A 26,992-nucleotide genomic window follows, 5' to 3' on the forward strand; every position below is an offset into this window, starting at 1 on the left:
TTATAATGTACAGAATACGTATAGGGTGTTTCTTCCGGGGCAGAGATTATAAGTGAGCTTATTATAATGCCCTATGGAGGCAACGGAGTTCGTTGTCCGACAGGAATTCTAATGGGCGACGACGGCGTACAAGTTCCAGCTCCGATTCCAATACGTGTATTTCTCATCATCTACAAGCATTCCTCAGCAACTTGTTATTCTGTGTCTGCGTAGTCCTTTCCGCTCACACCACTTTGATTGCCTTTTAAAGCCACGCTACGCCTGGTACGCAATACGCGTGGTCAGCATAGTTCTAACAAACAAACATATCGGTTATTGCTGTACCTGATAAAGGCCAGGAAAGCGACCTGTTGCAACAGGGAACGGGAAGGCGACATCGGCGGCGGTCGCCGTCAAGAGGTCCTGGTGGGTTAATAGGTCCACGAGCTTTGCGTAGATATGTTGCTCAACCTGCCCTGCCACGGGTTTCAAGTGTTTTGCTTTAGCGGCTTTAAAGTTTCCTAGAAGCATCTTCAAGATATGCGGGCACTTCCCTTTCGAGTTAAAAATGCCTCTTTTTGCTGCCTGTTTACGCTGGGGATTCCATCTGCAAGGATGTTGTTGCTGCCACTGGACCATTTCCATCCTTGTGGCATACCTTTTTCGTTCTCCGATTGATCACCTTGAACTCGGATTGGGATTTGCAGGGGTGTGTGTGTGTGTGTGTGTCGTCCTGTAGAACTTGCTTGGCAGAGCGATGACGGCGGAACATGCTGCTGCCAAGCTTGCGTTATTCCAGAAGAAGCTGGCTAAGCTTACCAAACGAATCAACGCCGGTACAATAAGTGCTGACGCGGGGCGTGACGAAGAGGCGCGTTTGAAGAAGAAGATTAGTAAGTGGGAGCAGGCGATTGCGGACAGTGCCACCTTCACGGGAGTTGGTGCCGAGGACCCGGCGGATGGAAAGCAAAAGCGGAAAGAGAAGAAGCGCGAACAGGACAGCACCTGTGAGCCTACGACGGATGATACCGCCAACGGAAAACCCTCAAAGAAGCAGAAACGGGAGCAGAAGAAGGACACAGCCGCCGCAAACGGGCAGGCCAGCGCCAACGGTCACCACCATACGCGCCACCACAATCACCATAGCAAGCATCACAGCAAACATGCTATGGTTGGTGACGCTCAGCTGGCGAATGCTGGCAAGCCAATAATCAAGTCGTTGTACAACGAACACCCCGACGTCACCGCGTTCACAGCTGAGCGTGTAGCCGAGGTGCGCTCTGAGCGGCGCATCACTATTGAGGGCTTTGGTCCGGAGGACGACTTTGAGGCGGGTAAGTTCATGTGCCTGTGGTAACAGCTGAGCTCAGTGTGGATTGGCATGCCTAAGCTGGCAGTAGCCACATATAGAAAATACGTACCTTACACCAGCAGTCTTCGTGGCAAATTCTCTATGGTACTGCATTTGGATTTTAATGATACTGGGTTAAAATCGAAACCACAGCTCCACACTGAACGCCTCGGCGAACCCGTGGCAGTGCTATGGAACGAACATCAGCTTCCGGAGGGCTGTATGTGAACTGACACACATGACTGGTGTAAGGCGTATACGGCTGAACCTTACGCTTTACCACACGACACGTTTGCGGCTGTCTGTGCACTGCCCTTCCCGCCCTTACCATTCTACTTGACACGGCAGGCGGCCCTACGGACATAAAGCCGGTGCTCGCGTTCGAGCACACGGGGCTCCCGTCGGACATGCTTCACGCCACACGGAACTTCGTGTCGCCCAGCCCTATCCAGGCTCAGTGCTGGCCCATCATCCTGGCGGGACGGGACCTGATTGGTATCGCAGCCACGGGTGAGTAGTCGCTCTCCACATTGCTCAAACAGCACATATTCGGACACAACAGTAAGGCGCGGCATTGTGTTCCTGGAGGTTCTAGGATAGATTCCGACAGTGAGCAGGATAAAAATCCCCCGAATGTTAGAGAGGGTCGATGTACCGCCACGTCGGTGTGCGGTGATGGACCCGATCGCGGTGACCTGCAAGCCGACCAGGAGTGGAGTTGTCGCCGCCGTTTACCCGGCAGCAGATTCCACCACCAGAGCCCGGTTGTGGTGGGTGCTATATGAGCACCGATCTGGCGGGCATGGGTGGGAAGGATGAGGGTGACCTGAAGTACAGTTGATGGTAGGGACTGGCAGGTTAGTGGCCACGGGTGATGCTAAACACCTGTATCCCACACATTCAGGAAATGCGACTAATAAGAGTAGCGACTCGTCGCTCGTTTTCTTCACGGTATTCTTGTCACGGTAATCTCTTGGGCAGAGAGCTGGGGGCAAATTGGGTTTGCGACAGGGGGCATGGGAGGCGAAGAAAGGTGCACGGCTTGTCTGCAAGCCGACCTGGAATGGATTGACTTGGTGTGGACATGTGGGTGGTTGGCTGCCTGCTGTTGTGTGCTGCGACCTTAAGACCTGCCGCATGTTTTGAACACTGGTACTGAAACGTGCAGGCAGCGGCAAGACGCTCGGTTTTGGACTCCCCATGCTCCGGCACATCGCCGCCCAGCGCGACAACGGTGTGGTGTCCGGTAAGGGCCCGTTTGCCATCGTGATGGCGCCTACCCGGGAGCTGGCCTTGCAAATCAACCAGGTCTTGGAGGTGAGCACGAATGGGACCCCTATCTTGGTGGGGCTTGCCGCCAAGGATGCCCTTCTGTACAGTATTTGGCTCATCTCTGGCTCACGTGCTGATACAAAAATGTTCAGTTCTTGACGGCTGTGTGTTTCTTTCTGTCACTGTTCCATTGGTCAGTTCTTATTTGTCCGCTGGGCTCCCGGCTCGTACGGGCTCGTTACGGGACGGGTATATGCATCTCAAGTTGTACCACACACGACTTGTGAAGGTCGAAAATTTCGTTACGGTGTGTTAAGGCGGCATCTGCATTACCCTTGTCGTCATCCAACGGCGACACCGTAGGCGCCCAGTATTTCACCGCCCAGCAAGTCCACCAGCCAGTTTGAAAACGTCCGTGTCTCTGCTCTCGCACAGGAAGCTGGGAGCCAGTGCAGCGTGCGGACCGTCTGCGTTTATGGCGGTGTTCCCAAGGGACCCCAGGTGGGTAACAAGTCAGTCTCAGGTGCCAGTCGTTCAGGCTTTCGGAGGCAGCGGGGAGAACGGTACGTAACGCGTAATGGTGCTGCCGCAGGTGGCCGCGCTCAAAAGCGGTGTGGAAGTTGTGGTGGGCACTCCCGGCCGCATGGAGGACCTGCTCAACGACGGGGTGCTGCAGCTCAAGAAGGTGGGTGCATGGGCGTGGTGTAGTGTTGTGAATGGATACCGGGCACAACTCTACACCTGTGGGTAGTGGAGTGTCCTTCCCAAGATATCAGGTATCTAACCTGTGTTTGGGCTCCATCCCGCGTGGGGTTCGGGGGATTCTCGACAAGATGCCACCAAGTAAAGGCCACGTGGCAGTAAGGCACCGTCAACCTGCAATAGGACGCATCTAAACAAGCCTTAGCTTGTGAGGAGGCTTTTGCGTATTTGCTCTGGTGTGATGTGGAACAACTCTCGACAGAGTTCGACCGGGTCATCCCTTTTGGCTGATATCACGGAATGTCCTAATGTGCAATTCAATCAATGATTTGCTGCAGGTCACATACGCCGTCCTTGACGAGGCGGATCGTATGCTCGATTTGGGCTTCGAGCCGCACATCCGTGCAATCATGGGGCTTACTCGGGCCGACCGGCAGACGCTTATGTTCAGCGCAACGTGGCCTGCGGCGGTGCAGAAACTGGCCATTGCGTTCTTGTCACATCCCGTGAAGGTGAGCGGCACGGTGGAAGGGTAAGCCGAAAAGAAGGGCAGAACCTTTCTTTTAACCGGATTATTCCAAAGAGCTTTATTATCATCCCTTCATGGATGCATACTGCTGTTAACGCTAAGCGCCATCAAGACCGCCCTAGTATGCGATGATGAATAGCTTGTGTGTATCGTGTATCGTCCCGCACAGGTCACCATTGGAAGCCAGGACCTTGCTGCCAGTCATTCGATCACTCAGCGGGTGGATGTCATTGATCCGAATGCGCGTGACGGCAGGCTGCTTGAGCTACTTCAGCAGTACCACGGCGCGAAGGGTCGCAAGAACCGTGTCATCATTTTTGTGCTCTACAAGAAGGAGGCTCCGCGCGTTGAGCAACTGCTCAGCCGCAAAGGCTGGAAGGTACGTAGAAATCTGGATGCAAGGCAAGCTGGTAGGAAAACGTACTTGGCTGCAGAGGCCGCTTCATGAGGCGCCGCGTGTTGCCGAAAAGTCGCCTCAAATCCCCAACTAAGCCGGGCAGTTGGGAAGAGTTAGTTAGTTTGCATTTCGCGATTGGGTAACTCGCTAATGGATGCGATTTGGAGTTGCGTGAGTTGCGTCCAGGCACGAGTATGGCAGGTGTTGCTTTGCCTGCTTTGCTTTGCACGGGAAACCAACTGTGGTCACCGCTAGGTTTCCTTTGCGATGTCCACTGCGCAACATGTGTTACTTGTGCCATGCTTACTTGTGCCATGCTTACTTGTTCCCGCCCGGTGTTGCTGTAAAGGCTGTTGCCATTCACGGCGACATTAGCCAGCAGCAGCGGACGGACGCTGTGGATAAGTTCAAGTCGGGGGTCGTGCCTTTGCTTATTGCGACGGATGTGGCTGCGCGCGGCTTGGACATCCCGGACGTTGAGGTAAGATTGCTTATTCAGTAGGATCAGCGGACTGGTGAGGTGGGCCTGGCAAGGTGATGTAGGTTCTGCGCCTTTGCGTCGCTCATTGGCCGGATGGGTAAAGCTAGGCACTTTTAGGCATTGCTACCATGCCCAGCACCTTTGGATTTCGGCCCATGGCATTTGGCAGTGACCGTAGAAAGCCCTTTTGCAATAACGGTAATGGAAATGAAACGCACCGGTGCAGACAGGGCATCTTGAAACAATCTGAAGTTTCCCCAAGTGCGGAGGGCCATCAGACCCCACCCAGCAAAGCCCTACCACTCTCAGATGGCCCCCGTGCGGGCAACGTTTGTGTGATCGAGCTGCAAATTGAACCGGGCGATTCCGCAAGCATGGACCGCTTGTGCCACATTGCGGCTATCAATGCAACCGTATTAGAACCGCACTACTAGATCCGGTCTTTGTAGAAATACACTTACGTATGCCTTACATCCCCTTTGTACAGGTCGTTATCAATTACTCCTTCCCACTTACCACAGAGGACTACGTGCATCGCATAGGTCGCACAGGCCGAGCGGGGAAGACTGGTGAGGCTGTTAGGCAACCTGGTGGGAGTTGGTAGCAAAAGCTGGACTCAACTAGTGTTTGCACGTGCTTGTCGGCACAGGCACAAATACGTATATACGAAGATACTCGGCTGATCCTCCATTGATGTGTCGAATATGTATGCACCGCACCGCAGGTATCGCCCACACTTTCTTCTGCGCTGGACCAGACAAGCCCCGGGCAGGCGAGCTTATAAACGTGCTACGGGAGGCGGGGCAAGAGGTCCCGGCTGAACTCCTCAAGTTTGGGACGGCGGTCAAGAAGAAGGAGTCAAAGATGTATGGCGCACACTTCCGTGATGTCGACGTGCACGCGAAAGCAAGCAAAGTCACTTTCGATGATGACTAATGACATACAAAGGCCGATCGGCTCGGCAGACTCAGTTGTGTTCAGGATTGGGCAACTCTTGTGATCTTGATTCCAATTTCCATTTGCTTAGATGGCGGTACAGCGATTTGGAGGTTATTAATAGATTCCTGCCCCGGTTGGCAAAACGGTGTTTTGACAACGCAAGTTTTGCTACGAGTTAGCCTGAAAGATGGCTAGAAGTACACGGTATGAAACGGGCAGCCACAACTTTCAGGGGGGAGAATGCCCGGCGGATTACTGTGGTGTAACAAGGCTGATGCGCAATATGCGCCATATGCGACGGGGATACAATGTCGCGTGCACCGTTGCGCTTTGAATGCCGACTGCCCGTCAATTTGAATGCCGACTTCCGTCATTGGAAAGGTATTTGGGAGCCCCAACGGACTCTCGGACTATCCGACGACGGCCAAGGGCCGCACATTACAATCACGCCATTCAAGAACTAGCACGGAGTTTCCGTGGCCACTTGACTCGTACTTTGCCGTCCTTCGAGAAAGGCCATAAATCCCCGTAACGACCGATAGCGCCCTGCTTCTATGCGGGAGGCCAGTTCGCCTCGGTGCCGATAATGTTCAGGCCACTACAACCATCTTCTCCTACCGATGCACATAAAATTCATTCACCCATTTACTCCATCCCACTGGGCACATGGTTTTCGGAAGTTAGTCAAGTCCATCCGTGTCCAGTCGAGGAGGGTTTAGTTACGTCACGTCCTCGGTGCGCCGTTCCAGATCCAGAAAAATCGCTCCCGGAACCACAATGTTCAGCAACAGAACCCTGCAAAAGAAAAACCCTGCACTCCCTTCTCCCGTCCCGCCCCCTGCCGCCCTTCGCGAGATTTCCTGCACAGTGTCGCACAAAAACGTCAAACAACGTAACAAACACTCAACACCCCCGCCGCCCTAGAGGGGTGTGGGCTACAGCAGGCCAGAGCACGTGTGCCAACCAACAGCTATTTATGGCTATTCTATGCTATGCTATGCTACCGGCCCGCTCCGCTCGCACAGCCACGGCTGCCCGATCTGCAGCCCCTGGATCGTACAGTTCGTAGACGGTGCAATGGTCCATGCCTGCTGCTGCCAGTACAGGTTGGTAAGGATGGAACGCCATAGTCGTAATCGGGCCCACTTTGTGCGGCGCAAGGAGGTTGGAACTGTTGCCAGGGCGCAGCGTGCCAACCACGTCGCCATCGTCTGTCCAGATCTTGACAACCTGGCAATCAAAAAGCAAGGTCGGATCAATTTCCGCTCACAGGCAAACAGTAGCCCTGCTAACCCTGTTAGAACGAAACAGCAGAATCATGCTCTATACATAGCCTGACTTGGACTAAGAACCCCGGCTGCGACCCGTGCATGCATCCCCCTTGCCGCGGACACCCTCACACCTGGGAGGTCGTTCCTGTTGCCAGCAAAGGCGCCAATGTGTGGCCAGCCAGCGCACATACGCCACCCTTCGTGTGCGCCTGCACTGTCTTGTACGTGAGGGCCGCGTCAACAGCGGCACTGGCGGGCCCGCTATGGCCAGGAGCCTCCTCAGCTAACACCGTCGCCACCCCGTTGCCACCCCCAGGCCCTGCACCCGTGCCACCGCGCAAGTCCAACCAGCGCATTTCCCCCTTCTCCCCAGCCACCACCACCATGCCCTGGCGGCCGCCGGGTTCCAGCACTGAACCCGTTAAAGCGGCCCTTCCCAGAGGCTGCAGAATCAGACGAGGCGCCGCAGGGGCACGCAGATCGAAGATGCGGAGCGTACCGTCGGTGCATACAGGGACCAAGAGGTTGGGATCCAACGTGCTAAGCAGCAGCTGTTCCACACCCGTCCCGCCAGGTGCCGGTGCTCCTGACGCTGCCGGCCAAGCGACGCCCGGCGGCACAACGCCCCCTGGAGCAGCTGTGGAACCCCCTGGTGCCCCCGCCAGCGGGAGTACGGCGTGGCAGTGCTCCCTAAGCAGATCCCACACGTAAATGTAGTCAGGCTGCTTGCCACCCGAGGCGAACAGGTGACAGGCTGAAGGACTCCAGTTGTAGACGGTCGGAAACGACAGCGTCGGCACAAGATGTATGGAGACAGCCTGGGGGAAGCACCAGGCGGGTGAAGGGTTATGATGAGCGGACGAGCAACCTAAAACTCACCAATCCCTTCTGGAAATGCCACCAACGAAGTTGGCGGCGATCGATTTGCACACCGTCTAGATGTGCACCTATTAGCAACAGAATCCTAACATGTTAGAATCCTAACATGCAAATATGTTTTTTCCGCAAAGCCCGAGGAAGACCACACCCGACGCTCAGGGGTACTTCACCTGCAGGGCTGTCGCCATGCGCTGCTCTCCCTGGTTTAAGTAGGAGCGCCACACCCGCACCGCCCCATCCGCACTACCCGCCATGAGGAGTGGACCGTCCGCCTCGTTGATATGTCGCAAGAACACGACTCGGGACGGCAGCGAGGTACGCGACTCGGCCTGCGGTGCCCCTATCAATACACGCGGACAGGCGGTGGGGGAAGCCAAGGAGCCGCAATCCGCATCTCACTTCCACTCGCGAAAGTAACCAATTGTGTGGAGGGCGGAGTCGCTGCCTTCATGACAACTTGCAAAGGACATCGCTGTTGCAACGCTAACGCCTTAGCTTGACTAAGCTATAAAACCAGGCATGGGAACTGATGCCCAAGTTGTGGCTTCAAGCAAGCGGGTCGAGGGCTGAGCAACTGACAATTGTCGATATCCGCATCTGGGTGCACAACACAACGGGGACCTTTAGAAGGGTTCTACCTTGGTACTGGCAGAGGCTAACGCAGAAAGGCGTTACCCACATCCATCCGGAACGGGTTGTCGGAAACCAAGTGTTGTAGGGCATGCCGGGGCAGTCGTCCCCTAGTCGCACTGAAGCACGTCCAAGAGTAGCCGTAAGTCCCTCCGCATATTAAGCGTCGGCAACGGATCCCTTACTTTGGACATCGAGAGTCACAGTTACGTCAAGAGGTGGTCTGAGGCTCCCTGGTCCCTCTCACCGTTGGTTACGTGGAAGTTATTCAACAGCTTGTTATCGGGGTACGTGTGTGCCTTGAGCATACCCCGCACGTCCGCCGACACCAGGACTTGGTGGTAGGGGTGGAAGGTCAGCGCTGATACGGGCTCCGGCCCCGACTCGATTGAGTGAAGCTGGTGGGCATAGCGAAAGCGCGCCCGGGGATTGGACGAGAGGAAGTGAAAGTGCGTAGGGGCTCAAGACGGGTTAAGGGGTCCCTCCTAACGACGTGGACAAGCCAGGATCTGCTGCTGCTGGAACGAGCTTCTTTCATACATAGCTTCACACAAAAACGAACATTCGACACACGCAAGGCCTAAACGTCGAGGACCAAAGGTACACCAGGACCAGGACCAGGTCCAAGCAACGAAATGAAAAATATGCCGTTCACAGCGCCATACCTGCTCACGCAGCTTCGGCGTGCGCATGGCCTTCGAAATCGCCGCTGCCATGTCCATCATGGCACGCCGCCGCGCCTTACGCTCCGGGTCGACAGGGGCTGTCCAAGGACACAACTTCGCGCCGTCGGACTCCCGCCAGGCGGATGACTGACGGCCAGCGGCGGCGGGCACCATGGGTGAGCACAAGGGGCAAGTTATAACTCCTCAACCGTCTGACCAGGTAGGCGTGGAGAGGCGCTGTCCATCAGAGCTTGCTAGGGCACGAGAGAACGCATTCGATGTCGACGCAACCCCTTCCACACGGGGGCTGTCCAGGCGACGACTAAACAGTAGATCAGTAGCGCAACCGATCCCATCCCTCCCTTTCTTGCACGTCATAACAATCTCCCTGCCGGATTATGGGCGCGCCCTCCCTCTTTAGAGCTCATTGCAGCTGGGAACACTAAAACGAAAAGTTAATTAACATTTTTCATTCCTTTGTGCCCTAGAGAGTCAAGCGCTATATATTAAAATCAATTCCCCCCCACCTGGGGCTCGAGCATGGGCCTGCTGAAGTACTCGCACGAGAGGCCGTAGATGAGACTCCTAGGAACGGGTACCGGCTGACCCATAGGCAACGCGCCTGCCGGCGCGGGGTCCTGCGCCGCAGCGGTCAGCATGCAAAAGAATATGAAGGACTGAAGGAAAAAAACGGAGGCGCGCAAAGCACCAAGTCAACGGCGCGCCAACGGCTCGCTCGACGAAAAGCCATGATGCAAGGGACCGACAAGGTTTAAATCGCCGTGCCGGTGCACAATAGCGCAAGCTGGCCTCACTTCATTCCCACCGCTGGCTGACCTCGCTCCCTTCTCACCTGGGCCCCACTCAGCATGGCGCCTGCCAGCCCGGAGCCGCCATGTGCCCGTGTATCAGCGTAGCTATGGTGGCCCCCGTGATGGGTCTGGTCGTAGTCGCTGAGGCCGCCCACGCTAGAGCCACCAGCGGCAGGCCCCAAGTACGGCTGGTCTGCACACCAACATGAGACATGAGGCAGAGACAGGAAGGTCCCACTAGAAGCGCTTCTTGACGACCATTTGACCAGATTTCCTTTGCTCCAGGCGAAATCATCATCAGCGCCCCAACAGGTGACACGTCGTGCCGTTGCGTTGTGAAGAAGCACACGGATGCCTCGGCAACAGGAGGAGCACAGGAGCACTCACTCTCACAAGAGCACTCTTGCAACATATAGTTCCACATAGTCCGTGCCTGCAACTGGAAATACTTACCTGACACTGTGCGCAACGTGTACGGATGTCTGCTGTACGCCAGGTTCACATCCCGGCCAGGTGACGGTGGTGATGCCGACGTGGACGTAGCGGCACTGGCTGCCGCACCTCCGCTCCCGCCGGCCCCGGCGCCCATCCCTGCGCCCGCACCACCCGCGGGCATACGGCGCATCATGGCTGAGGGCGGCCCAGAGGAGGCGCCTCCCCCCGCCGCCACACCCGGTACGGATGTAGACGGGTTGTACGACGAGGAGGCTGAGCCCGCGTGGTGCGGGTCATGCGGATCGGTCGAGGTGCGCGACAGGTTGGGCAGTCCGGCGATGGTGAAGCCGCTACGCCACGAGCGCGGCTTCAGCTTGGCGGCAAACGAGCCTGTCGTACAGTGAGCAGCAAGGAAGGGCGGCCGACACCGGCAGTGTCACGAAGGATTCCGACATAGCCTCAGGGGGCAGTGGGGCGGGGGGCTGCCACGGCCTCACAGCATCCATCACAGACGTCCATCTGCCACGAGGAGCGGCACACAGGAGCTGCAACCTGGCGCAGCCACTCACCAACAGACGCGTCTCCCCGCCGGGGCGACATGCTGCCGTTGGCTGCGCCATGTGTTCCGCCTGCCGCGGCGAAAGACAGCTCGTATTGCGCGATCCGCAGTACGTCGCGGCCGTACCGAGCAACCTGAGAGCAAAGTGCACATAAGCAAAGTTAGGATAGTGTGTGAAGTGACATTGTAAAATGAAGCGCGCGAAAGAGATTTCCCCCTCTCCCCCTCCCCGGCATCGTTACACCGAATGGTGAAACCACGAAAATTGTGAGTTCCATCCCATCCCGGCCGAATCGCCTCATTCACAAGTCAACCAAGTAAGCGGCAGCTGCACAAACCAACAACACCTTCCGGGGCCTTTATCATAACAAACCAAGAAGGCTTCCGGGCCCGTCTGTTGCCCAACCTCGCGACTTAATCCCCATTGGAAAATGCACCACTTACTTTTGGCGCAGGGTCCAATGCAAGCATAGTGATGGCCTCCGCAATCTTCAAGTACAGCACTTGCTGCTGCTGTTGCTGCTGTGCCGGCACCGAGCCCGCGCCATCCTGCGGCCCCACTGACCCAACCCCGCCCGGGCCTCCTGGCATTGCCGACTGCGGACTACGGTGCACTCCGCCGCCTCCTGCCGCGGCCCCTCCTTGGGTTCCCCCCCACGCCTCCCTGGGGCCCACAGCTCCAGCTGCGTACCACAACGGGTATTGCAACGTGTAAGGCCCACATGCATGAAGCAGTTTGGAAACCCCCTGGCGCCCTGGGGACCGCAACGGCTAAGGCGACCAATCTGAAGCAGCATGCCGACCGCTAAAAAGGCAAAGCGAATTCAGACACTGGAAGCCATATGGAAGCTGTACGCAGTGTAAGAACAGAGCTGGAACCCTCACAGCCCCTCATGGTAAAAATGTCGCACGTAGCGCACGCGCCTGCACGCCCTTTGACCGACGATCACGAACAGAGGTGCCTTTCAGCTGCAGCTGGTTGCTTACCGTCCTGCCCCTGGCCAGGGCTTGATCGCGGCCGGTAGCTACTACTGCCATCATCGCCAGATAGCCCCGCCGCAGCGCGTGCCTTCAAAGGAAGAAACCGTAAGGAACGGAGTGTTTAGCCCTGAGCCAGTGCCAGTGGGACCAAGACCTCAGAAGCGTACAACGGCCACACAAAAGACATGGTGGCGCGCAACCACCAGGGCGACTCTTTCAGCTGTCCTGAGAGGGAACCTCTGATGCTTCAGACGTTTTAACACCCTACGCACGTGCTGCTCACCTGGGCCACGGCCTCCTCGAGCCGCCGCTGCTGGACGGCCATGGCCTCCCGCACTGCGGCGCCGTGACCCCGCACGAACCGCGCGAACAGGACTGCCAGCTCGGCGCGGACCAACACAGCTGGGTCATAAACCACCTGACATTAAAGGGGCATTCGAAAAATACAGGCCAGAGGCCATTAGAGATTAGGTTAGGGCTCATATTTAAACAGCAGCGTCCGTTTCACTACGTCCGACTGTTACTGCACAACCGCAATACTATTTGAAGCCTACTTGGCGGAAAGCAGCATGGACCCGTCACTGTCGGTTCGACACATGGCCACCACAGGCAGGCGGTGCGGGGGACACGCTCACCTGTGTGACCGCCCCCGCAATGAGTCGCTCCGCGGGCAGCCGGTCCTCCGAGGGAGTCAGCGTCAGGCCATGGTCAGTCAGGTGGATACTGCCGCCCGGGAGCAGGTGGCAGGTGGCCGCATGCGCGGGGTGGCTCGGGTCATTGGGATCCGGGCAGCTGTGTATGAGGCAGGCCAAACCGAAGATGGCAGCCGCGCGGATCTCAGGCAGTGGGCTGGTGAGCAGCTGCACCAGAATGTCCGCAGCCCCCTCGCGAATAGCGTGCAACGAAAACTGCAGTGCCAAGAAGCGCAGGAGCACCCACACCGCCACAACAAGGGGCATAGAGAAGCAGAGCGGATAGGTTAAGCGGGGTTGTTGAGGGGTACGGCACCAAACGCATTACCGTTCCGTCTACGTTACACCTCGCGCTCACACACTCCAAATACTTGCGCGGCATATTGAGGAAAGCAGTCCCTCAAGTTTCCATGCTTAGTAAAACACCCTACCCGCCTCCCCTCGCTCCAGTACGGCTCTCAGTCCACCACCCCGCTTCACCTCACCCACCTCCGGGATGTCCTCGCATAGCTTTCCGATGCTGAGGCAGAGCCACCTCAGCAGCAGCGGGTGGCCCGGAGGTCCGTACGTGATGTTGACGGGCGCCAGGGAGCGAAGCCACCGCAGCAGCACTGCCAGCAGCTGGCTGTGCGCACATAAGGCCTGGCCCTGCTGGCGGTATGAGGTACATGGAAAAGACAGGGAGCAACGGCAAGGGCAGGGGCAGGCAGGCTTCATTTAAGCTCCCAAAAGTGTTGTGGTCCCTTCGTTGCCCCCATCATTGCCCTTCACCATGTGCCCGTGTGTCAGTCTGTTCTGCACGGCTGTACAGTTTCCCACCAATTTCCGTTGGCAGGAAATCGGACGCCCGTCACCACCCCGGTTCATACGGTCCGTTATGCAGGTACGAAGTTCACCCAACCCCAGGCCATTGAACACAACGTGCCTTTGGATGGCCGTCACAGATGACGGACAGCACGAAGGCCGCCTGTGCGCGCGAGTAGAGGTCAATGTGTCCATCAACGCTGTCCAAGTAGCGGATAAAATACAGATGGCCGCCGTCTTTGACCAGGTCAGCCTGCGGGCGAGAGGTTATCGAACACGAGAGACATTGTTGCTAACTTTCACTTCAACACGTAGCAGCGTTACCGTACCGCATCGAAGGTGAATGCTGCCGCGAATGGTGAAAGGTCCAAGTCTACACTACACTTCCGGCTACCTCGCAATCAAAGGAGGCAACCTAACACTTGCAACTAGTAGTGCTGCTACGACGGTTTGTTCGACACAGGGGCTGGTCAGCACACCACGACCGCCAAGTGTCGGTACTACTTTTTCACGTCTGTGCGACTACACCAGCTGTGCCTGGTAGCCGTAGCAGCAGCAGCCGCTAGCTGGACTCACTCTGGCCCATCACCGCCAATGACAAACAAGGCAGCGCCATCCTGCGCACGTTCGTATCTGCATTTGAGCTGTGTGGTGGCCCCTCAGTCCCCCCTTGTGGTGCCCTCCCTGCCGCACCTGGCAGCTGCGGTCCAGAGCCAGCACCTTGGCCCAGATGAACACCAGCGTGGAGCGCAGGTCGGAGCTGGTGGTCTGCAGCAGCTTCAGCACGTAGGGAAAGATGCCCACCGACAGAGCCAGCTCCACTGCCCAAGGGCCCATGTCCAGGAAGCGACCCAGCAGGACAAGCGCTCGCAGCCGGTGAACCTGGCTCAGCAACACCTGAGAGAGGTGGGTACGATGCAACTTCAGACTTTGAGGTGTTTGGGGGAACGAAGGAGGAAGGTCTGCCAAGAGGGGTGGGTACACTAAGATTAATGCCTAGCAGACTAACGGAATCAATCCTCGCCGTATCCACCATGAGGTCCTTTGCAGTCGTGGTGGTGCTGACCCGGATGGGCTGCCATGATACACACGCATAGGGCGGTCATATAGCAGTCAAGTCTTGTAATTAAGCAGGAGGCAGGGGCGGGCGGAGACTGGCATGGGATTTGTCAGCCCGCCCGCCTGACATCATTGGAACCCGCTATGGCCACGCTCCTCCCCGGCCTGCAGTTCCCGCACACCCACCGCGCCCCACCTGCAGCACAATAGGGAGCTGCTCGGGCGGCTTCTTGTCCCGCGAGCCGTGAGCAAGCCACAGCTCGAAGGCTGTGAGCTGCTCGGAAAAGAAGGCTGCAGGGGAGTCCGTCGTGGAGGCGGCAGGAATACATACAATTCGTCAATGCATGGGGATGCGAAACAGGAGATTAGATGCACACCACAAACACCTCCACACGCAACTAAAACCAATGACCAGGTTCGTCATAACGACACCCTGTAATTCCCGTATTACCCGTCGTTTTACGGCATCTTACTACTATCCCAGTCATGGCGGGACAGCGGCAACCCCAGCGCTCCCCGACCCAACAGCTGCATACACCGCTGCTATTACAGCGCCAATACGACTCCCCCCGTGACAGCTGCCAACACTCACTCGACGGTGTAAACTCTGCCTGCTGATCGCTTGACAGTGTCGGCAGCTGCACCAGGCACATCTCCGCTGCCAAGTCCCAAGCCTGCCACATGGGGTGCTGGTGCGTCGGCGGCAGCCGCGGGTACGACACCGGCGTGCATCCCGCCGCTGTCATGATGCGCTCCGCCAGCAGGAAATTGCGGAACAGGGACGCTACCAGCAGGTCCTACGGGGTTAGGGCCGAAGTACCCACCCACATGAGATGTGGACCATGAGAGAAGTGGAGGGACGCACAGGGCAAGCGGGAAAGGTACAGTACAATTGGTGCTGTAAAAGCGTATGGACATACTTATGGCGACATTCAGATCATAGCTGGGGCACTTGCGCTGTCGGGTCCATCGGGCTGATGCTGGTCCGTCCGGCGCATGTCGCACATCATCAAGTGTCATGTCATTACTCCCCCTCCTGCTCAACCCTTCTGACAGGCGTGCACTCGGCTAACCATGGGGAGGAAACGAACCCAAATAGTTCCGGAAGTCTCTCCTCCAAAACCAAACCTAATCCAACCCAACCCTGCCCTGCCCTGAGCGCACCGAGCGGAACAGCTTTTGGAACAGCGGCCGCGGCAGTACATTCCACGCAATCGTATCCGTGATTGCTGTGAAGATCCAGTTCAGTTCGCCCAGGGGCGTTTTCCGGTCCGTCTGCTTGCCCGGAATCCTGTCGGTCAGGTCTTTCGTCAGCCCGTCATGCCGCATCAGGCTGCGAGAGCAGAACCAGCGCAGAGCCACCTGCAGCAGCCGTCGGGGCAGTCAGGCATCGGGGCGCACAATGACGGGGACATCGGGTCGCATGCTTCACTCCTCAACCCAGCACGGCAACACGGCCTTACAGCCGAACGGCCGGCAAACCCACAGGTACCGCACTGTGGGTCTGGGACGCACTTCTGCTGCGGTAGCAGGATACCACCCGGGATGAGTTATCCGGGGGATCTGAAGAAGCCGAAGAAGGGGTAAACCACTAGACCGCCCTCCTGGGAGGGAGGGAGGGGCCCTCCCAACTCAAATCCCCGCGCCATAAGCCTCATCCTCCCAGACCAGACACATGAATCGGTGCGTTTTATTGAAGGCGATGCACCAGTAGTAGCTGCGCGGGTGGCGACTCCGGTTGCGGCCCAACTGCCCTGACTACCTTAATTGGCGTGGTGAGGCATGCCGTGAACACGTCCGCCGGGAGGTCCGGGTTTTGCGGCAGCTGCTCACCGGCTCCGCACGCACCCAACACGATGATCTCCTTGAGGTGGTCAGGAGCCCCGGAGCTGCCCGCCCCGGCCCCGGCGTACATCCCGGCCTGCACGACGCCACCACCCGTGTGGGTGTTCCCAACGAGAGTTAAGGCAGTAGGGCCCGGTAAGGAACGCACGTAAGACATGAGGCCCTGCTCACAAAGAACAAGCACGTGTGTCCCGGGGGTATCCGCGAACATCCCGCTTACAGTACGTAGCTACGGCTATGTATGCACACATACATACATACATTAGGCAGGTGATGGCAGAGGTTAAGGCCTGACTTCTGCTCCCGGAGTGTCCGGGTTCAAATCCGCCTGCCGACCCCTCGGGTGTTGAATTGGGAGGTGGCCCCCCATCTTGTGGACAGTGTAGGACGTGATTATATCAACTTGCGAGCTGACCAGGAACTAAGTTGAGGCGCCGTTGATCCGCTAGATTTGATTGGATGCTGGTGGTGAGTTGCTGAACCCAACTAATACATTCTGAAGCCGGATGGGGTGAACGGATTAGGGTGCGCCTCTCGCAGGGGAGAGCAGGGAACTGCCTCGGGAAAGGGGGCCGCTAATGAAGCTATACCACCCTGTAACAACATACATACATAGCCCTGAAGGGTTGCATCTATCTGTACAATACAATCAGCACGTGCGCAAAAGCCTTGGTCGCTACATGAGACCCTTGACCCTCCCTCTGTCAGTTCGGTGCCGTTCCCTCTGGTAACCCTCTGGTTCCCACCGCCCACCAAGGTCACACCCACCATGCCCCTGAGCGCGTCATTGCTCCGCTGGTCCATGAGCTGGCGGATGGCGTTGATGATGAGTCCGGCCGCAGAGCAGTCCAGCACGTAAATGCTGGGCGTCCCCAGCCAGCTCTGATTCGGGCACACATAAGGGCACGCATGGTCACCGAGTGAAGTGCACAGCTGCAGGTAAGGACTTCGCACCCAAGCTAACCAGGGTTAGATCCAGTAACGGATACAGTTATGAATCCAATGATGGGACCATGCAGGCATGCAAACAGTGTTGTGAAGCTGACGCCACTCCTGTACAGCGCTCGCACGTTCAGCACGAAATAAGGGCTAGGCACTCCATCACCTCTTGACATTGCAAAGCGTGCGCGCACTGATGGCTACCGCATAGGCGTCCGGCGGCTCTTTCAATGTGTCATAAGCCAATAGCCCAACGCCCTAGACGCTCCTAATAGCACCCAGTAGTGACTACCGGTTCCCAGCATTCCAAGTATGGCTCAACTCCTCAGGCGCATGGGCACCCAGGAACCCCCACCTGCAGCTCGTAAATGGACAGTGGTATGTACTGGGTGTAGCGGCTGTTGAAAACCCAAATCTCTCCGTTCGCCGTCGGCCGGGGCACGCCGTGTCCATTGTAGTGGAACAGCACGCGTTCGTTCTACGAGAGGCGCCGCAATGGGGGTTGCACAGCGCGACACAGGTGGGGTGTGTAGCGTAGTGGAACGATGTGTAGTAGTAAGAGCACAGCGAAGATAATAATTGACCACGCATGCCCATTAGCACTTAGGCATCGCGTCGCCTTCTGCGCACCTCCACGCTCCGCTAATATCACTCCTGCTCAGTAATGCACAGCGCGACGCAGGTGTGACCGACACACCACCACCGGGATACCCAACTACTACCCTTAGCGCTATCAACATTCAACCCAAGGCCCCCCTTGTGCGCTCCGAGTTGCAGTTGCCCCCATAGTCACCGCAAGTGGCGCAGTAAGGCACCTTCGCGTTTCTCCTGCAGCTCAGGCACAGCTTCTTCACGTCCTCCACGGTGGGGTCCAGGTGCATCTTGTACTTAGCCCGCGGTTGCCAGCGTTCGTATTGTGCCTGCAGGTTTTTGCCTGGACGGGCCACGTGATATACATAGGAGAGAGTCTCTAAAGACACCACGTGGAGTTTCCGGGTATGCTCGCATATAACAGCAGCAGCCAGCCTCGAAACCGGGTGCGAACGTCGATGATATATGCCATGCCTGTACAATTGCAATGCCTAAGGCTCCATTCCATTCACCACGGCGATGGATAACTTGCTAGAAGATAAGTGTCACGTGCTGACGACATATCGCTTTCGAGGAGCAGGAACTATAGGAACGATGCACATGAGCCGAGCCTGCCGGAAGTCCAGAGGCCGCTGCCGTCCGGAAACCCCGTCACACTTTACCCACAACGCGTGTCCGTAAGTTCCCCCAGCAGCTCTCCTCGTTCCCACAGTTGTCCCTACGTATCAACAACCCGTAGTGAAGCTCACCAATGTGTTCTAGGGCTTTTGCCGGCTGTGCAGACATGGGGTCCACCCAGCACTCCAGCCGTGCACAAGGCGATATTTTTATCACATCCGGTGGGTCGACACCAATATTGAGACATAGCACGAGCGCCACGCTCGTCGTTTTGAGCTTCTCCTTCTGTCGCCATTTCGACACCAGCCCATGATCGACAGACCGGAGGTCGGCATCGTCTGCTGTCGCGTCATGTCGTTCCTGCGGACATATGCAGCCTGTGAACAAAGCATATGGACTTTTCACCTAGGCAAGCATAGTCACTGTCTCCCCTTTTCGCCCACCAAGTACCGGAAAAGACCCTGGGAAAAACATAACCGTAGCCATCACGCAGAAACGCACCTCGCAAAGAATACGAGGAAGCTGCTTTGCCAAATCGCCATTCTCTGTTTGGGGCGGCGGTGGGACCTGCGCAACCCAACCGTGCGGACGTGAAGGCGTAAGAAAAGTTTCCCGCACAAAGCATTACACCAGCCTAAGATGAGGGCTTGCCGGGTCACTGTTCGTCAATCTCCTGCTCAATTCATCCGCTAGACCAGACGCCAGCGAGTCATTAGCTGCTGCGGCATCCTCGCCCAAGCCATCATCCATGTTGTGGCTAGCTTGGCAGTTTCAAAATTGTATCCTTCCTTGATTCTAGCTATCTACCCATTGAGAGGTCATACACACCAAGCTCGTGCATGTTATTATTGAAGAGCGCAAACGGGGTTCTCAACGTGGCCTGGGAGGTAGTTTAAGAATATTGGACAACACTCCAAAAGCCTTTATCATAATGATGCATACGTTGCATCAATTGAGCATTTTGCTTACAGCAAGCACGTGATTCCCCAAAAAAAATTCATGGGCGGCCATACTGCACGGCCATCCGCAGACATGCAATATGTATGCATGTCTGTACCTAAAATAAATAAATACATTCCTAACGTACATTTAAGCAAAATTTGACATCTAGGGAAAATGTCGTCTTCCCTGAGGTCTCAAGCTTGCCAGAACCCGGCTGGTCGCCGCGCATCTGTTCAACATGTACGTGCATTCAACTTTTGTAAAGCGACTGCAAAATCATCAGTGGTCATTATACGGGTTGCTTCGCCGCGACGGGTCGCACCGAATGGGGTACAGCGCTCTTCGCCGCGGCTTGTTTACGCACGATCTGATCTTGGCGGCTCTCTCAAGGAAACGGCTGCCCTAGATGATCTCATTGATCAGCTGCTGAGCGCCAAGTCGCAGCAGCAGGTACATCCGCAAGGACGAGGTTTTTACTGGTTGAACTGTTGCGCCTTTTACCCCTCGTCCGAGACACTGGATACACACCAAGTGGAAGTCGCCACAGTGGTTCGCGGACACCCGGCAAGGGTGTCTTAGTGAACCAAGCACTTGGGTTGGCAGACATCTGCCAGACGGATTGATGCCCCGGGGATGGCGGGGGGGTGAAGGCAGTGGATCACTCGCAGTGGGTATCTCATAGCAGTCCAATCTCTTTCCCCGCGAGTCAACTGCACTCATTGTGGGTTATGGCTTGTGCTCCTGTCCGCCACCAGATGGCTCAGCTGGTTGCGGAGCACATCATTGCCATAGACACCAAGTTCTGGATGCGCATCGCCACCCGGAATGACACCGCCGCGACCAAAGATGACAGAGAGCGCCTACAGGTGGGGACCAGGGGCCGCCGCAACCGCGCATGGAGCTGCAAGGGAATGGGACAGGGGTTTGGCATGTGTGCCTTCCGGGTTAGGGGCCCAACCTCGCAGGTGCCTGGCGGAGCACACCTTGAGTGCCGTATCGGTTGGATATGGTAGCGCTATGCAATGACGTTGGCTCCGTTGAGAGCGGGTTGGGGGTTGGGGTCGGGGCTGCGGGGAGGAAATGAGCGGATGAACGGACTCAGAGCTGGCCGGATGGCACTTATCGTATTAACGAATCTTCATGGTGATGGTGATGACCAGCGCTGACTCCCGCGCACCCACCGGAGTGAAGTAGAACTGGATAGAAGTGGGCGAACATTTCAGAACCAAATGCAAACGAACAGCAACGGGCAGAACAGAAGGAAGTGGCGAGGCGAGAGAGATAGTGTTCTTCGAGGTCATGCGGGGGAAGGGGTTGCCAATCTGCCCGAGAGAATCCATCCCACCGACGGTCTTTACCTGGTGAGAGACACCGCTGGGTTCGGTATGTTGTGTTATTGCAATGCAGGCTGTAGCGAACAGCGTCATGGTCCTCGTGGATGCCGTACGGCGGCGTACGGAGCAGCAGCTAGAGGACAGCGGTAAAGTGTTGCAGGTCAGCTGGACTGACATGTACGGCATCGGTGTCCTTGTCGGTGGGACTGGTAAACAAATTGGGCATATCGGACATACATACATGGGATAGGGAACGTTCCGTTCCACGGGGCATTGCACCAGGTGCTATGAATTTGAAGACGTATTGAACGCGCTGCCTCTTTCCCCGGTTATTATCCACCGTCACAGTTCGGCCATCGAGCGCTGACAACCAGAATTCATTCTGTGGACATTCGAAATACAGCCTTCTAGATCCTTCTGTGATCGTGCTGTGGTCGTACAAACGTCGCCCGCCTCTCATGACGACGGTTATCGCTCCTCCCTCCCCGTGCGCACCTCCCTCAGGACATCCTGGTTGCTGCAGCGGACGAAAAGGGCGAGTGGTACCTGCCGCTTACGGCTGAGCAGGTGTGATGCGGAGTAGGCATCTCACCTGCACAGAGCATCTCATCTCTTGCACCCCACGATGAGATAGAAGAGTTACGCAGGGAAGATCCACCACCTCTGATCTTTGATGGGGTTTTGCAAGACCCCCCTCTTTCTACTAGTTCGTTCCTGTCTGAAGCAGTAAGAGGGTATCGCGCGGAATTCCCTCACAATACTGTACATCATCCTGGCCGGCTTCCTCACATTCCTGTTTCCCGAGCATGACTGCACCATCATGCATGCTGCACCATCTATGTTGTTGTTACAGAGTGGGAGGCTTCTGGGCCACTTGAACACATTGTCATTTTTACAATTTATCACCATACAGCACCATCCACCACTACCACACCGTACTACGCCATACGAACTGTAAGTCCAAGGCGGTTGATCCTGCCTACTAGGATTACTCCTCATCCAGTCACCCGAACATCCGCCAGAGAAACAGGGGGTCCAGCAATCGCCACAAATCCAGCGCGCGAATCTCGGTCCATCAACTGTGACCTCAACTCCACACCTCAGCAGCTAGCCATAATCTCACGCTCCCGACAATGTCGGGGGTCTGTCCAGGAATCGAACCTAGGACCTTAAACTGCATATTGCAGTAGTGTCACCAGACCAGACCGCACCATCTGCCCTGCCCATCTCCTCTCCACACCGAGTGGTTGTCCCTGCGCCGCACACCAACAGGTTCAGCGAGTGCGGGATGCGCTGGAGCGCCACTCCAGTCGGCTGGATGAGGCGCTGCTCTCAAACGCGTTTGCCTGGATTAAGAAGAGCTCGGAGGATGGGTAGGTAGTGCATCCAGCTGGGCTGTCCACCGGAGCTTTAGATTGTCACGGCATTTGTAGCACTATGTTTCAGATGTACACGGCATGACGAGGCGCCTTACTTGCCTCTACCATTTAGGTTTGAAGGCTACCATGCTTATTGATTCTTCCCACGCTGTGCCCCCCACCCGCCTGGCGGGTGTTTGGCCGGCAGGTTCGACGGCATGGTGCAGCTGCTGCAGCTGGTGCTGCAGCTCTATGCAGCACGGGAACTGCGCTCACCGGAGACGCAGGGCGTTGACGGCGCACTAAACAAGGTGTGTCCGTGTTGGCAACCGTGTTGTCTCCTCGCGGCCCGGAGGGTGGAGATTACATCTGAACGGGCCAGTGAGCGAGCTGGGCAAGCAGTGGCACTAATTCCCCGGGAAGGGAAAAGGAAAATGCATGAGAGACACATAACAGCAAGACACGCACAAGGCAACCAGGAAGAAATATATGATTGAAAAGCTGCAAAGGAGATTAGAACATTAAAAAAATGCGTGTCATGTCAGTTCGTTGCAGGCACGCGTGTGTGTATGATGTTACAGGGTGGTATAGCTTCACCAGCGGCCCCCTTTCCCGAGGCAGTTTCCTGCTCTCCCCTGCGAGAGGGGCACCCTAATCCATTCACCCCATCCGATTTCAGAATGTATTCGTTGGGTTCAGCAACTCACCACCAGCATCCAACCAAATCTAGGGGATCAAAGGCGCCACAACTTAGTTCCTGGTCAGCTTGCAAGTTGATATGATCACGTCCTACACCGTCCACAAGATGGGGGCCCACCTCCCAAATCAACACCCCTCACACACCGAGAGGTCGGCAGGTGGATTTGAACCAGGACACTCCGGGAGCAGAAGTCAGGCCTTAACTTCTGCCAGCCACCTGCCTTATATGTGTGTATGCATGTGTGTACTGCCACCGGGTGCTGTGGCAGTGAATAGCCGCTACAATGAAGCGCCAGTCAGGTGCTCTGCAGTTGGCTTGATGGCTGGGATCTCCCTGGAGAATGGAACATGGAGCCGTTTTAACAAATAATCTTGTTGGCCATGTGTGCATGCCTGTGTGCACACATTTGACTTCCCGCATGTTACCGCCAGTTGCTGTATTCTGAGGAGCGGCAGTGGTACTCCCTGATACGCTCCCTGGCTGCGGAGGGAGCTATCAGTGAGGCATCCTTTATGGAGGCCCTGCAGCGGCGCATGGAGGGCGTGGTGCTGGGCTTGCAAAGCGGCTCATATGCACAACGGGTCCAGGTGGGACGTTGGGATATGAAGATGGTGTATAGCTGGTGTTGCGTGTCGTACAAATTTCTACCTTGTTGTTTTTGCTCTGTTTCGGTGCCAAGGGACTGGCAAAGAAGGTGCAAAGAAGCATAATGTTTTTTTCAGAAACATTGTGACAGAGTGGGAGGCTTCTGGGCCATTTACACACATTTAGATTGTCATATAGGATTGAACACTATACAGTACATTCTCCATTACCTCTCTGTACTACGCCATACGAACTGCAAGTCCAAGGCGGTTGATTCTGCCGTCTAGAATTCCTCATCCTTTCACCCGAACATCCATAGAGGCAGAGGCTTCAGGAGTCGCCGCCAATCCAGCGTGCGAATGTCGGTCCATCAACTGTGACTTCAACTCCTCATCTCAGCAACTAGCCATAATGTCACGCTCCCGACAATGTCCGGGGCCTAGCCAGGAATCAAACCCGGGACCTGAAACCGCAAATTGCAGTAGAGTCGATGTGCTGCGATACTGAATGTTGTGTATGTCAGTTACGTTGCCCTGCCCATCCTTTCCTCACAGGCTGAGTACCTGAAGGAAGTGGAAAGCCGAGCAAAGGCTGTGTTTAAGGAGCTCGCAGCGGCCAGCAAGGTTCAGCAGCAAAACTGAACCTCTCCGCATGAAAGAATGGCCTTGCTTGACCAATGACCCTAAGTGGGCACATGGCTTAGCTTTCATGCTTCAGCGGAGAGGTCGGATATGTGATAATACTTTGGGGGGGAAGAAAGGGTCGTCAAAGGGGCTTTATGTGTCTTGCCGCAGAGCGGACTGAATTTTTGATGATAAAACGAATATATACTGCTGATAAGCTTTGGTTCCCCTTCCTCCTGTAAGCGTTGTCTTTGAAGAATTTAAATAGTGTGATGCAAGACTTTCATTTCATTACTTAAATGAGGGGCTGTGAAATAAAGCAGGTCATGTTCCGACCGAAATTTGCATGGCTAATGCCTTCACTTAAAGGCTTACTGGGCTCTCAGTGTTTATTTCGTGGGCAAGGATAGAGAATAGACGATACCTGTCCGTAGCTTGTAAGTCATGCTGTTGGCTCTCGTGTTAAGGGCTGGTGTAACTGAAGGCAGATTATCCATCGGTCAATTACACATAGTGTTTTTCTGTGAGGACGTTTACACACAGGGAGACCCAGCAGTGGCGAAGCCAGACGACAAAGAAAATCCCTGATCGGCCAAAACACGGTCGATGAGAGGAACCCTGCACAACTGTTATACCACGACTTCAGAAAAGTACTGATCGGTGGATGCAGATCCCGTGTAATGCCCAGAATACTACAGCAACCTCACATACACAATAAAAGACACACGCATCAGCAATATCGTTAATAACAGGATCAGCAACATTCCAGCCATGCTCTGACAACCGCCCAGGCTACGGGGCTTGGCGGCAGAGACCTTCCCGCAGACATCAGCGGGGCCGTGGGGGCACCGGGACACCTGCCGCCATTGGAGGACATTGGCAGAACCCCGCTGGAACCCGGTGAGTATGGGGCAACCCACTGATGCCCAATGCGGCCAATAATGCAAACACCGAGGGCCCCAGCCGTCGACCAGGCCTGAAAAGCATACCACGCGGCACTGACACCATGCAGGAAACTGCGCACGGTGGGGGACCTGGTACAGGTGTGGGAAGCGGCAAACAATGGCCAAGCCACCACCCTCCAGGAAGCAGCCTGGCACTCGTGGGCACCCGTGAGGACCCAGCCACAGTTCCCACCCAGCTGCAGGACAAGGACACCACCCTTGCGGCTCTTGGAGCCCTGCACAGCAACATCAGCCCGGCCTGGCTGGAGGCAGCACATGTGGTGGAGATCAGGCTGCGACAGCAGCAACAAGTAGAGCAGGGGCCCCAGCAGCAACCACCAGCACCAGCAACGACACTGCCAGACTGCACACAAGTGATGACCATGATCATCAGGCGCCTGGGGTGGCGCCTCCTCAGAGGGATGGACACTGTGCCGCTCGGAGGGATGGACACTGTGCCTAACGGTCAGTCAAGCGGCACAGCTACATGCCAACTAGCGGTGACATGCCAACTAGCGGACATGCCAACTAGCGGTGAATACACCTGATGATCGACTTCATGCATGAGGCCCTGAACATGCCCGAGACCCAGGGTCGGCCTGACCCAGCTGCCGAGCTTAGCCGCTTTCAGGCAACTCTGGCACGCTTGTGGCATGGGGTATGCTGGGAGAATGAGAACAAGGAGACCATATGCGTCTTGCGGTGGATGGCGTGGCCCTACCTGGCAGCACCCACCTCGCCTGGGTGCCCACTGAGCCATGTGGGTGTGGGACCTATGGGGGCGCCGCCGGCGGACCCTGCCCACCATGGCTGCACACGCGCCGTACAGGAGCAGATCGACAGGCACCTGCCACACACACAGACAACATCAGGCAGGCGGCTGGCAGAGGTTAATGCCTGACTTTTCCTCCCGGAGTATCCGGGTTCAAATCCGCCTGCCGACCTCTCGAGTGTTTGAGAGGTGGTGAAATGGGAGGTGGCCCCCCATCTTGTGGACGATGTAGGACATATTAAAATCAACTTGCGAGCTGACCAGGAACTAATTTGACGCGCCATTGATCCGCTAGATTTGGTTGGATGCTGGTGGTGAGTTGTCAAACTCAAAGAGTACACTCTGAAGTCGGATGGGGTGAATAGAATAGGGTGCCCCTCGAGCAGGGGAGAGCAGGGAAATGCCCCGGGAAGGTGGCCACTGGTGACCCTGTAACACCCTGTAACAACATCAACATCAACAATAGGGGCCACCACCACCCTGCAACAGCTCTGGCTTGCCCAAGCGCCACCCGGGTGCGAACAGGGCCCTGGGATGTTATCACCCTAGCGGCGCTATCCGCCATGGAAGTCGGCAGGTGCTGCCTCCGAGCAGCAACCCAGCTACAGGGGCAGGTTAGGGCTGTTGAATCGACGGCGGTGCAGCTGGCGCTGACTGTTACTTAAAATTGGGAATGCCGGTGAAGAGATAGGACACGATATGACACGTTAAAAGCATTGTAATTAATCGTTAGGGTTTTAGGGTTTTAAAGGGTTTTAATATAAAGTTATAAATTATAGTAGCGATCGGCAGTACTTGAGGAGATTCCTAGAAGGAATACCGCTCCACGTTAGATTGAGAGAGAGCCACGGCCACCGCCCTAAATATCGGCACCAGCGGAAAACTCATGGATTTACATCGTGCATTCCACGATCTCGCCGTGCTGTCCTGACGGCGCTAACTGCCCACCATATACCACAGGTAGCAATGCCCGATAGGGCACAGGGGTTAGTTTACCCAATTGTCACACAAAGGCCCGGGGTCAATCCCCTTGCCAACTTGCGAGCTGACCAGGAACTAAGTTGAGGCGCCGTTGATCCGCTAGATTTGGTTGGATGCTGGTGGTGAGTTGCCGAACTCAAAGAGTACACTCTGAAGTCGGATGGGGTGAATGGCTTAGGGTGCCCCTCTAGCAGAGGAGAGCAGGGAATTACCTCGGGAAGGAGGCCACTGGTGAAGCTGTACCACACTGAAACAACAACAACGGCAGGCGGCTGGCAGAGGTTAAGGCCTGACTTCTGCTCCCGGTCGACCCGGGTTCAAAT

At 56.2% G+C, this 26,992-nt stretch overlaps 4 protein-coding genes across 4 annotated transcripts; 3 read left to right on the plus strand and 1 right to left on the minus strand.

Moving 5' to 3' along the window:
- Positions 1 to 547: 547 nt before the first annotated feature.
- Positions 548 to 986, plus strand: VOLCADRAFT_87542 (uncharacterized protein; the record flags this gene model as incomplete). The annotated part of the gene is made up of 2 exons (XM_002947115.1): positions 548 to 688; positions 719 to 986. Coding segments are annotated over 2 exons (409 nt in total), but the record flags the coding sequence as incomplete, so codon positions are not given.
- A 161-nt stretch (positions 987 to 1,147) lies between these two features.
- VOLCADRAFT_103394 (uncharacterized protein) lies at positions 1,148 to 6,000 on the plus strand (the record flags this gene model as incomplete). The annotated part of the gene is made up of 10 exons (XM_002947116.1): positions 1,148 to 1,313; positions 1,679 to 1,840; positions 2,499 to 2,647; positions 3,038 to 3,103; positions 3,195 to 3,287; positions 3,643 to 3,816; positions 4,003 to 4,212; positions 4,580 to 4,711; positions 5,199 to 5,280; positions 5,436 to 6,000. 10 exons carry the CDS (start codon positions 1,148 to 1,150, stop codon positions 5,645 to 5,647), a joined length of 1,446 nt encoding a protein of 481 aa, XP_002947162.1. The 3' UTR covers positions 5,648 to 6,000.
- An 8,835-nt stretch (positions 6,001 to 14,835) lies between these two features.
- VOLCADRAFT_56863 (uncharacterized protein) lies at positions 14,836 to 18,736 on the minus strand (the record flags this gene model as incomplete). Its single annotated transcript, XM_002947255.1, has 7 exons — positions 14,836 to 15,234; positions 15,602 to 15,799; positions 16,200 to 16,358; positions 17,051 to 17,164; positions 17,577 to 17,699; positions 18,037 to 18,155; positions 18,562 to 18,736. Coding segments are annotated over 7 exons (1,287 nt in total), but the record flags the coding sequence as incomplete, so codon positions are not given.
- Positions 18,737 to 19,512: 776 nt separating this feature from the next.
- On the plus strand, positions 19,513 to 24,463 carry VOLCADRAFT_103396 (uncharacterized protein). Its single transcript, XM_002947117.1, has 8 exons — positions 19,513 to 19,822; positions 20,128 to 20,238; positions 20,780 to 20,866; positions 21,211 to 21,273; positions 21,979 to 22,079; positions 22,273 to 22,375; positions 23,196 to 23,351; positions 23,904 to 24,463. The coding sequence occupies exons 1-8, from the start codon at positions 19,547 to 19,549 to the stop codon at positions 23,988 to 23,990; spliced, it is 984 nt and encodes a 327-aa protein (XP_002947163.1). The 5' UTR covers positions 19,513 to 19,546; the 3' UTR covers positions 23,991 to 24,463.
- Positions 24,464 to 26,992: the final 2,529 nt, after the last annotated feature.

The sequence above is a fragment of the Volvox carteri genome (genome assembly GCF_000143455.1).
Source record: "Volvox carteri f. nagariensis unplaced genomic scaffold VOLCAscaffold_5, whole genome shotgun sequence".
NCBI classification, from domain to species: Eukaryota; Viridiplantae; Chlorophyta; class Chlorophyceae; order Chlamydomonadales; family Volvocaceae; genus Volvox; species Volvox carteri.